Source organism: Hyperoodon ampullatus, assembly GCF_949752795.1.
Source record: "Hyperoodon ampullatus genome assembly, chromosome: 15".
Lineage (NCBI taxonomy): Eukaryota > Metazoa > Chordata > Mammalia > Artiodactyla > Ziphiidae > Hyperoodon > Hyperoodon ampullatus.
In genome coordinates this window covers 48,884,404-48,896,470 of record NC_136928.1, presented here as the reverse complement: position 1 = coordinate 48,896,470, position 12,067 = coordinate 48,884,404, and the positions used below count along the sequence as shown (strand labels likewise).

Sequence of the window (12,067 nt, the reverse complement as noted above, 5' to 3'; positions counted from 1 at the left end):
GTCATGTTCTTGGTGTGGGCTTTCCTGGCCACCCTATTTAAACTGCCCCCCCAGCATTCCAGCATTCTCTGTCTCCCTTCTCTGATTTGCTTTATTAGCATCTGACCCATGATTATATTACTGTCTGCCTCCCCAGCAGAATGTAACCTTTATGAGAGCAAGGATTCAAACTGTTCTGTTCATTGCAGAATCCCCTGCATGTAGAACAGTGCCTGGCGCCTGGGAGGATTACAGTAAATATATGTTAAATGAATTGGATGAACAAATGGTTATATATAAGATGAATTTCTCACTGTAAATCATGGCCAAGCCAGTTTGAAAGCCACAGTCTCAAATAGAAATATTTGTGTAAGTTCTTTATGAACAATGCTATGAGACTCAAGTGAGAAAGGGCTGTGGTGTGATATAAAATTAAGCCGCCGCATCTGGCCAGGTGCTAGCTTCCCTTTACAGGGTTGCTGGCAGCTGCACGCCCATGTCAGGGACAGATTGGGGGTGACATGAGAAACAGTTTAGACACAGTCTCCACCTACTCCTCCAGGTGGCTGCTGTCCACAGGGTTTCTCTAGCCTTTGTTAAATAAAACAAGCGTGGGATTTAATTTCATTGTATGTGTATGTGTGTAGTGTGGATGTGTGTAATATGTATGTATATAGTGTGTGTTTGTGTGTGTGTGTGTTTGGGGGGCATCTCTTTCCATCAACACACCTGAGACAAAGCAGCATATAAATAAGTATAGTTGGGACTCAGTGTTGAAGCTTGATACTTGAACACTGAAATTCAGAAAATATAGAGATTACAAAATAATGGAGTTCAAAGAGAGCTGGGGAGCCTATTTAATTCGTTTTGTTAAACCCCCAGATCTCTCATAATGCTTGCTACCTAACATGAGTTCAGTCAACAGGCTGGGTGGAGCGGTGGCCTTGCCCTTCCACGGGAGGAAGAGCCTTGTCTGGCTTCCCCTGCTCTCATGGGCTTCCTTCTGGAATTCTTCTGAGTTTACAGCTTCACACATGAGCTCTTAACTATATTCTGTAATGGATTATTGGATGCCATTTTTCAATAGTTTTCTGTCCCCATTTATATTGTAGAATCCGAGGGGATTGGTATTTGGTTTATCTCTGTTGCCTTGTGGAATTACACACAACTTTCACACAATCCCACTAGAATTCTCTTTTTATTTTACACTTAGAATATTGTTCTTTGGCAGTCTCTTGTCATTTTGGGGATTGAATTCCTTTACAGTAATCTCTTTTAGATGAAGAAATCATACCTGTCTTTTCTCTGGACTTCTTTGAAACTGGATTTCTTAGAGTCTAGGCCAGTGTTTGTCAAATCATTCTCCTCCATCCACTGAATAGGAATCATCTGGAGCTGCTGGCCACAAATGCAGATGCAGACCTACTGACCAGGTGCACTGCAGACCTACGGAATCAGAACCTGGCCGTGGTATCCAGGAAAATGCACTTTTATAACAAGCTCTCCCAGTAAGCTTTGGGCATGCCACTTTGGGACCTTGCCCTAGGGTATAACATAGGATGGTGCAGCTCTCATTATTTCCATAGTGCAAATCAGATGGTCTGCTGGACAGAATTGAGTCCAGAGTCTGGTCCCCTTACTGCTTTCTCTACCTTCTTAGTTGTGGAACTACATGTGTAGAAAAAGTAGCCCCTACCATGCTTTTAGCAAAGCAAAGCTGCCAGCACTTGTCTGGATGCCCATTCCTCATCACTGGTATGTGATACCCTGATCCTACTTTTGATACATATTAGGATTTTATGCTTAGCTTTTTTTTTTTTTTATACTTGGCTTTTTTGGTAGGGCTTACAATGCCATTGCTCTAAGTGCAGCCTCGCAGTTAAGTCTGCAAGCCCTGAACCCAACTGCCTGGGCTTGGATCCCAGCTCTACTACCTATGAACTGAGTTACTTTGGGCAATTTACTTAACCTATCTGTGTCTCAATTTGGTAATCTGAAAACAGAGATGATAATAATAGTCTTGACCTCAAAAGGCTGTTGTAAGGATTAAAACAGTAAACACACATTGAGTACTTAGAAATAGGTTCTGGAACAAAGTAAATGCTTAATGTGTTGCTCCTAGGATTCTTCTTCTTCTTATACTTAACAGTGGCTTCCAGCTGTCTGGCCAGAACAGAGAGAAAGATCTCCCTTTCCATGCTCTGGACAGCATGTCATGAAATGCAGTGACCTGTTTAATTGAACTGTCATTCTCCTCTATTGAGGTAGGGGCCTTTCTTCTCCTGGGTAGAGCAGGTCAGTTCAGTGGCCTGGGCTGCCCCGAATGTACTCATTCTCCGGGGGCCCTCAGCTACCTTTGGTCTATGCTGGCATCATTGACATTTTTGTATTTGGACATTTTTTATGTCTTAAAAAAATTTTTTTTTGTAGCCTGGGTTCTGCTTCTTTCAACTTTCCAAAGAAAATGGCTCACCATTTCCTTTTCAGCTACTGCTCTTCGGCTCTGTTCTTAACGTTTGCAGACAATAGAATGTGCTGCCTTGTTTTGATTGAAAGAGTGGCTTCCTTACTTTGGAGAAATTACAGATGTGAGTGGGAAACCTCATGCTGTCAGGGCTGCACAATGCTTTAAATGCCCTTTAAAACATCTGGAGAGTCACTTCACATAGCTTTTTTCTAAAACATCGTGGTGTCAGAATTAAATGAGGCGGGCTTCCTTTGCTTTGAGGATGCTGTCACGGGCATAGAAATGAATTTTTCTCTCTCCTCTATTATAATAGCTGCACCTTACTTTAAAGCATTGTCTACATTCTCTATTCAAATGTCAGAAAATTTGACTCAAACAGAGAGAATGGCACCTTTTTATTCAAAATAAGATTCGGGCTTTAGAACTTAACCACAGATGACACTCTAATTCTGAATACTGCCTTATAGCAAACTCCAAATATTCCTGGGGCTTTAAAAGCATTTCTGGGGTTATATTAGCAGTCTTAGACATTCTGCCATAGTTCCCACTTGATCATGTAGCCACTTAGTTTTTGGATGATTTCAAAGAAGAAAGCCTAATATAGGTTTACAGATCCTTGGGGTCTCAAAAAGTGACCCCATTGAATGGGGAGGTACCTCACACCTTAGGATCTGGGGTCTTCCCATGTCTTTACTGAGGACACAGAAGACATATAAGATCCATGTCCTTGAGAGGCTTATAATCTCAATGGGTGAAAACATGAAGTAATGAAAGAATAATACAAGCCAGTAAACATTCCTTGTGAGCATGTGTGGTACACAGAAATGAGAAGTCCTCTTGGGTTGGGGAAGTCAGAGAGGCTGCATGGTGGAGCTGAGACTTGAGTCAGACCTTGCAGAATTAGGAATATTTGTTACTGAAGGGGAAAGCATACTATTTTAGAAAATATGCCTTGTGGTAGTATATCTATAAGCAAATTTTTATCAAATGACTATATAAACACCATCCTAAAGAAGAGGGATCCTATCCTATCCATCACCACTTTCTTCATGCAGTACTTGCTGAAGTCCTTTTATATCTGAATGATTCCTCATGTACGAAGACACTTCTTTAGTGGATACCCTGGCAGTCATTGTATGGATAACTGTCTCTGGTCACTACTATATGCTGCCATGACCCTACTTTTGGATGTTATCAGAATTTCCCCATTTCTGTGGAGCTCACAGTCTCTATAGTAAGGGATTCCTCTCTCTGATATGAGCATGCCTCTTGCTTTTCAGCAGTACTGAGTTTTTATGTTTCCCTCCACCACAGCCAAGTTCATGTCAACTTACAGCATGCAACAATAAAAAGGTGACCGGTATCTAAAATAATGATGACAGCAATGCAGTATAATATATTGAATAAAATTTTAGAAAAATCCATGTTTCATAGTGATGCTTAAAAAGAGAGCAAGTCACTATGGAGAACAGTATGGAGTTTCCTTAAAAAACTAAAAATAGAACTACCATATGACCCAGCAATCCCACTACTGGGCATATACCCTGAGAAAACCATAATTCAAAAAGAGTCATGTACCACAATGTTCACTGCAGCACTATTTACAATAGCCAAGACATGGAAGCAACCTAAGTGTCCATAGACAGATGAATGGATAAAGAAGATGTGGCACATATATACAATGGAATATTACTCAGCCATAAAAAGAAAAGAAGTTGATTTATTTGCAGTGAGGTGGATGGACCTAGAGTCTGTCATACAGAGTGAAGTAAGCCAGAAAGAGAAAAACAAATACCATATGCTAACACATATATATGGAGGCTAAAAAAAAAAAAAGTTATGAAGAACCTAGGGGCAAGACAGGAATAAAGACACAGACGTAGAGAATGGATTTGAGGACACGGGAATGGGGAAGGGTAAGCTGGGACGAAGTGAGAGAGTGGCATGGACTTATATATACTACCAAATATTAAATAGATAGCTAGTGGGAAGCAGCCACATAGCACAGGGAGATCAGCTCAGTGCTTTGTGACCACCTAGAGGGGTGGGATAGGAAGAGTGGGAGGGAGAAGCAAGAGGGAATAGATATGGGGATATATGTATATGTATAGCTGATTCACTTTGTTATAAAGCAGAAACTAACACACCATTGTAAAGCAATTATACTCCAATAAAGATGTTAAAAAAAAGAAGAGAGAGCAAGAGGGAAAGAGAGGAAAAGGAAAAAGAAGGAAACCTTTTATACAGAAGAGGGCTGGCTGATAAATGTAGAGGAGTGATAACTTTAAAACTATCATTTTGTAGCTCTCTATATAATAACTGAATAATGAACAGATGCTGAAACCACTGGGTGAAAGGTTGTTGGCCAACTTGATAGTCACATGAACTCAGAGTATCCCACAATGGTTTACTTATTTATGACAAAGGGAAAAATGTGCCCTTACAATGAAGAGGTCTGGCAATCACCACCTTAACCAGATGGCCAAGGAGTGGCACAACATGACACAATGGGCCTCCTGGTTTGATGCAGTGGGAGACATATAACCTCCCCTTTGCAGTGTTCTTGCAGAAATGTTGACTGGAATCTAATCAGGACAATGCAGTCAGATGAGTCCAGACAACTGGCCTGGGCCCTCAAAGGAATTAGTGTCATATAGAACAGAGGAAGGCAGGGGGGCAGTTCTCAGGAGGGGGGGGGAATGGGAGGTAAGGTTGGGAGGACAAAGGGGCATAACAGTAAAAATGCAATGTATAAACTTTGAATTCTGACTTTAAAAAAATCTATAAAAGACATTTGCATTTGAATATAGACTGTAGGTTGGATGATGTCATTAAATCCATGCTGATTTTCTTAGGTGTAACGGTGTTGTAATGTAGAATGTTTCTGTTTAAGGAGATACATGCTGAAGAATTTAGGTAGGAAGTGTCATGATGCCTATAGACTTCTTTTGGATGGTTTGGCAAGAGGGAAATGTGTTGTATATACTTAGCTATCTAGAGATGGAGTGGGTGTGGTAAGCTGTTAATAGTATGTGAAACTAGGTAAGGTGTACAGGGCTACTCATAGTGCAGTTTTTTCCACTTGTCAGTGGAAAGACGAATGGATTCCATTTGTCAGTTAAAATTTCCAAAATAAAAAATGTTTAGAAAGAGATGATGACACACGATGTTTTCATGATGGTCTGAAATAACTGGCTTGCTGAATATGAGCTTTTAAGTGGTGGTACAGTGTAGTTGACACAATGTAATCGAATTTGCACAAGGAGGTATTAATAATCCCACTGGAGAGACAGAGTCAGAGGCATGTTGCCGTGGTGTGACTTGACTAAGGCTGGTTAGACTCAGAGCCAGGACTGGAAGCCAGGCTTTCTACTTTAGCGCCCAATAGTCTCTCCACTGCAGCTTGTCACAGGTGTAGCTTGGAGTCTTGTCATCCTTTGCCAGGTCACCCTTCTCCAAAGAGTCTTAGAGAATTAATTGCTGTGATCTTTCCTTCTCTGTGTAGAGTTCAGACATGAATCAAGGTTGACTCCTTTTTGAGACTGGTGTGATAAGTCATCTAGAATATTTGAAAGGTGGTGCAGCCAAACCCTGCTCATTCAGGGGGGAACATTTCAAGGTAGCCTCCAGAGGCGATTTAATGAAAAGCCAAATTGGCTATGAAGGGACATAAAAGCATAATGCATAACTTTAGCATTAGCCCCACTGAGCTTCTTGAGCATCAAGTGAAGTGTTTTGTTTTCATTAAATGAGCTCACAGTTGGTAAAGATCTGGGTGGGGGGAGGACAGGAAAGGTTCCATGAAAACCAAAATCTCAACTACTACTAATAATGAAAAGAGAAGGCTTGCTTTCATTATTTTCTAATTAGAGAGTTGAACTTTATAGCTGAGGAAATAAGGCTTTCCTCTTTGAACGTAATACCCTTTTCCAACGGGGTGCTCCACATGGTCCTTCACTTACGGAAGGGCCCATTCAGCTGAGAACAAGTGCCAAGCAAATGACTGATCACTTCCTTCCAGATGAAGGGCCGAGAGCGAGGAGGGGGTGGAAGCACAATGCCAATGCGCGCTCCCAATGCGCGCTCTCTGGGAGGGATGGAGCTGCAGTCCTCATTAACTTCAGAGGTGGGGCAGTTATGCCCTGCTGGTAGGCACTGTTCTTCTTAAAATCATAACGGAAATAAGTTAATGGCCCCTAATAAAACCACTGTGCAGCTCTTGTGTACCAGTGCTGAAAGGCGACGTGTGAGAAGAAATCTTTAGTTGTCCCTTGGCTTCGGTGGGGTGGCCCCATCTTGTGAGTTATAGACCCCTATGGGTTATCTCAACATTCATTTTCTTATTGGTCTTCTTCCACATCTTCTGCTCTTTTATTCTTATTCCACTCCACCCCCATTGCTGTGCATGTATCTGGGAGGAGTACCTATTGGTTCCTGCTTATTTTTAGATTTAAGTGAAAATCAAAGGGAGTATTGGATATTTGTGATCTTTGAATTAAAGTCTACTCTACTGAGCGGTTTCTTCTTAATACTTTTTTCAGGGTTATTTCTAAGCCTTTAGCCCCTTATCACTGCATTTAAAACCCTTTGCAATCCAGTGACTCCTCCACCCCTGCCATTTATCTAAATGTATTTTCCATTTCTTAAGCAGGATGTTTACTCCCAATAAGTATGCCTCATCCCATTTTCCTCCTTCCCACAGCCATGCTTTTGCTCATGTCCACTTGGAATATTCATTCCCCTTTTCTTGGTATGTGGTATCACAGAATGGGTAAGACCATGACTCTGGAGCCAAGACTGTCTGAGTCTAAAGCTTGACCTTGGCCAAATTAGTTAAATTCTCAGTGCCTTGGTTTCCTCATCTAAAAGTGGGGCTGGGCTTCCCTGGTGGCGCAGTGGTTGAGAGTCCGCCTGCAGATGCAGGGGACACGGGTTCGTGCCCCGGTCCGGGAGGATCCCACATGCCGCGGAGCGGCTGGGCCCGTGAGCCATGGCCGCTGAGCCTGTGCGTCCGGAGCCTGCGCTCCGCAAGGGGAGAGGCCACAACAGTGAGAGGCCTGCGTAACGCAAAAAAATAAATAAATAAATAAATAAATAAATAAATAAAAGTGGGGCTGATAGTTCCTACCTCATAGGGTGGCTGCGAGACTAAAATGAGTTTTAAAAAGTACTTTAAAACAGTGTCAGTGCTATATAAATATTAGCTGCTTTTATCACTTTTACTCATACAAATGTTACTGATTCTACAAGGTCTAACACAAGTCTGCAGCCTCTCTGATTCTCCAGCCCAAGAGGACTTCTCCAATACTTCTCATTTCTGTGTACCACACACTCACAGTGAATGTCTAGTGGCTTATATTATTCTTTCCTTCTTTCATGTGTTCCCCCACTGAGATTATGAGCTTCTCAGAGACATGGATCTTATATGTCTTTTGTGTCCTCAATAAAGACGTGGAAAGACCCCAAATCCTAAAGCGTGAGGTACCTCCCCACTCAGTGTTTGCTCTGTAAATGCCCTGTTTCTGGCAGGGGATATGATGAATGAGTAGTTCCAGATCCGTATACAATGGTGAGTCAGAAACACTTTCTAAACAGCTGGAAGAGCTACAGTACATGAGGGAAATGGAGGAGTAGAAAGACTGTAGAGAAGTTTTTCTAGGGTCTAGTCTCGTTTCTGGTGTTCAAGAGTTTTAAGTTAAGAATTTGAGTTATTTTGAAACTATTTTTGGTTGCTGCTCTGTATTCTTTTGATTGCAACACTCTGAGTCAATGCTGTATTGGCCACAGCTTTGTAACATGACACTTGCGTGTGTTGAACTACACCTACACAAAGTAAAAGTACTATTCAAATGCAGTGTACCGTTGATACCAATTTCTAGAATCCACTGTATAGAAGAGAGTCCTCTGAGATGGTCACTTCTCTTGTTTCGCAACTACCTCCTCATCTCAGGGTCACCCAATGCACGCTCTCTCTTTCTTTAAGGACATTTAAACTCATTTATGGCCTCATCACAGATCCTGCCATGGACTGTAACCAAAGCAGAATGAGTGAGAGGATGTGGATGTGGGGAGCAGGGTTGAACACTTGTCACTGGGCTTTGGACATAAATGAGGCATGGTACCCAGGATACTGCCTCTGAATGGTGGGGCAAAGGAAGGTGCCCCATGTAAAGATGGCAGGGATCCCAGGGGAAGGAAGCCAGGCAGGTGTACAGTGAAGAGAATGAGTTGGGTTATCTTAGTATGATGCCCCTTGAACTTTAACGTGCATGTGAATCACTTGGAATCTTATGAAAATGCAGATTCTGAGTCAGTAGGTCTGGGATGGGCCTGAGAGTCTGCATTTCTAACCAGCTCTCAGAAGATGCTGTAGATGCTTGTCCATGGACCATACCTTTAGTAGCAAGGCCTTAGGAAAGAGCATGAAAGGGGTAGGCCTGTGAGCCTGATAACCTGATAAGTGACTGCCAGATAAAAAGACACTATTTTCAGGTGTTCAAGGATTTAGGGAATGGGCATTGATGGTGTCCCTTCAGAAGCAAAGTGAGCAGGTTCTAAGGGGAGGGTGAAAAATGAGAGAGAGAGAGAGAGAGCGAGCGAGCAGGGTCCATTGATCAACTACTCTACCTACTTGGAGAATATCCTTTCAAACTCTTCTCAGTTGAAACTTGAAAGTTCTGTGCTCTCTTTTAACCAGGGCAGCGACTCCCCTCCAGGCTGTCTCTTCTTAGCTTCAAAGCAGTCCACTGGTGCAGTGAACAATTTCATCAGTTGGAAATTTGGTCACTGTAAATCCTCAGGGCCCATTTGATTAATTTTGAACTTAACGGGTTGGTTGATTGTCATGTGAACATGTGACCTAGCTGCCACCCCACACAACTCCTCTCACCCTTGGCACTTTAGGTCAAAAAGAATGTCACCAGAGAGTTAGGAACATGGTAAAAGATGAGAAAGAGCCCACCTCAAGCTAGAAGTGGGAATGGCAGGAACTGTATGGCAGAGCGTGAATCTGCGAGTTTACTCACAGTGTTATGGATTCGTTATTCATCCCTTGAAAAGCGTTTCCTGGTACGGTGGTTATGTGTAAGTTATCACAAATTTCCCTTGAGGAATGAAATGAGAAATATTTACTTTCCAAATTTCAGATGCAAATAGGAAACTGTTATGCATAGCAATCAGCCTGGTACTTACAGAATGAAATTAAATTCAGAGGAGAAGATCTTCGTAACATCTGGAAGCTTTCGGATGCCTGTGTTACAGATGCTCCTGTGGTTTGGGGCAGGGTGGGAATGTGGGCAGAGTGAGTAAAAGTGATTGTTATTAAGGAATAAAGATAAAAACGGTAGGAAGGCACTTTGTAATACTGTTTTCACATTAAATTTAAACATATGGAGTTTGGCTTTATCAGTAACGCTTCTAGCTGCTGAAGATCATCAGAATTTAACAGCCCCGAACACTGTGGGCGTAGTTACTCTAATGACTCCTATTTAGAGATCTAGGGGATGGGACTAAACTTCTAAGTCTTTTTCATTTACGTCTATAAAGATTTCCAGCCTGTCTTTTTACTATTGCATCAATTGCATTTTCGTATTGTATTGCATTCCATTTCCTTTTGCTAACTAGTTTATTCCGTGCTCTTGATGGTTCCAGAAAGCATCTCACTACTTTAGAACAGGTTTTAACTCAAACACTTCAGGAGGATTAATCTCCATGTGAGAAATCCATTTCCTCATTATTAAAAGTCTCCCTTTATTTAGCTACCTTGCGATTCAGGGAGTTCTTCCTTGTATCTCACTGAGATCATTAAACATTCTTTGGGTTATTGGAGCTACTCAGGACTCCTCTTCTTTTCCTCCCCCCTTTTATTTAGCCTTCAAAGAGGAGAGAGGCTTCAGTGATAGGTTAAATTGAAGGATATTTTATTACACAGAATGGGACTGGGGTCCAGGCATCTGGATCTCCCCCCAATCGCATTTTAAATTCACCAGTCATGGACACTGGACAACTGAAGTGAACTGCCCGGCACTCTGGTGACAATGAAAGGAAGCCATCTTTCTCTTTTGGATCACTCTGCTTCTCTTCCTTACCTGTTACCCCAGATCACACAGAATCCTTGCCCTGTCTGTGGCTGGTGAAGGCAGTGTGGGCTTGGACTGCAGTGTGTACTGGGGTTGGGGGAATATTGCTTTTTAGGGGTGAAATGCTATTTAATAAAGACAATGATTCTTCGATAACAAGGGGCTGCAGTGGTCAAATTTGGTTCTGGGATTTTCTTATGTTTTTCCAAAGTAGTTGATGCTGCGGATACTTATGGGTCCCATAGACCCCTCGGAGGTCTGGAAAAGCAGAACACTTGGGTTAGGAATCATCATCCAGTGTTAGAGCTGCCGAAGGAGCTACACTCGTGCCCATCCCCCAGGGCAGGACTGCTTGGATGTTGTGGAACACTAGAGAGGTGTCTGCCGCTCCTCCTCTTTTTTTTTTCCCAGCTGGTAGGGGTTTTGGACTTTGCATCCTCTAGAGATTTTATGAAATTTAATTCATCAGGAAGAAGAGAGAATGGACATCTGTGTTAGGGGGTTAAATGTTCATTTTTTTCTGTGTGAATAAGTGATTACTTGATATATGAGAAGATCCATGATGATTAATTTATAGGTTTGTATCAAGTTTCAGGAATTCTGGTTTTGCTGGCAAGGCAATGAATCTGCTGGGCTACAGTGGTACTTAACTTATAGTTCTGACTAGTGGACTTAATAAGTTTTAATGGGAAATAGAAAATAATGATTTCTCTTATATGGCACAGTACCTACCTCAAAGTAATGCTTTAAAAGTTTTCACTTAACGAATGAATGAACACATGAGAGAAAGGAGAGCAATAATTTTCAACCAGGGATGGGGATCAAATCAGAATTGCCTCTTCCACTTTCACCTATGCTCTCTCTGCCTCACCACCTCACCTTAGAGATTCCGATTTACCCTTTTTAAAGTGTCCTGACCTCCCTGTTCCACGCCCACTGTCACTTTGAAAATCATTGCAAAGAGGTGATATTCTTCTTGGATGTTTGGGACGGAGAAAATGTTGGGAACCACTTACGTGTATTTGAAAGCACCCAGCATGGTAGCTGATAAGAAATGCTGATTAAATTTTAATCAGAGGGCTGAAGACAGACATGCAGATAATGCTAAGTATGTGGTTTAAAAATTCTCTCCAACCTTTTAATTGTTTAGGTTTTCATCAGATGCCCATGTTCCCCTCCCCAGTTGCTTAAAAAGGAAAATTCCTCACAGGTATTTTAACCGGGGGAGATTTGTAAATGCTCCAGGCTCAATGTACACCAGATTTTTAGTGTTCTGGATCAGTCTGTAAAGAGAAATGGAAAAACAGGCAGCAGTTTAATAGATGTGTTTCGTTTGGAATGCACAAGGTCATGGTCACCAGAGGATGCTGGCTGAAAGTGGCATCAACAAAATCAAGTGACTTTCCTGTGCTTGACGGGAGCTCCAGGGACCCTGGGGATAGAAACGGAATGGTGAGAGCTAGTTGGCTATTGCCAGGAAGTTCTGCTTTCAACCTCTTGCTGAGATAGGTGTAAGCATCATAGCTGGCAGTCTGTTCCATTC

At 42.1% G+C, this 12,067-nt stretch overlaps 1 protein-coding gene across 1 annotated transcript in view; it reads right to left on the bottom strand.

Annotated features, from left to right (window-relative positions):
* LHCGR (luteinizing hormone/choriogonadotropin receptor) overlaps positions 1-12,067 on the bottom strand; it is a gene marked incomplete at both ends in the record, with an annotated part of 64,452 nt that overhangs the window by 27,791 nt on the left and 24,594 nt on the right. Inside the window, 3 exons of the mRNA XM_079721121.1 lie at positions 9,472-9,549; positions 9,638-9,712; positions 11,733-11,807. Of these exons, the coding sequence (XP_079577247.1) occupies positions 9,472-9,549; positions 9,638-9,712; positions 11,733-11,807 (228 nt within the window). The remainder of the gene's footprint in view (positions 1-9,471; positions 9,550-9,637; positions 9,713-11,732; positions 11,808-12,067) is intronic.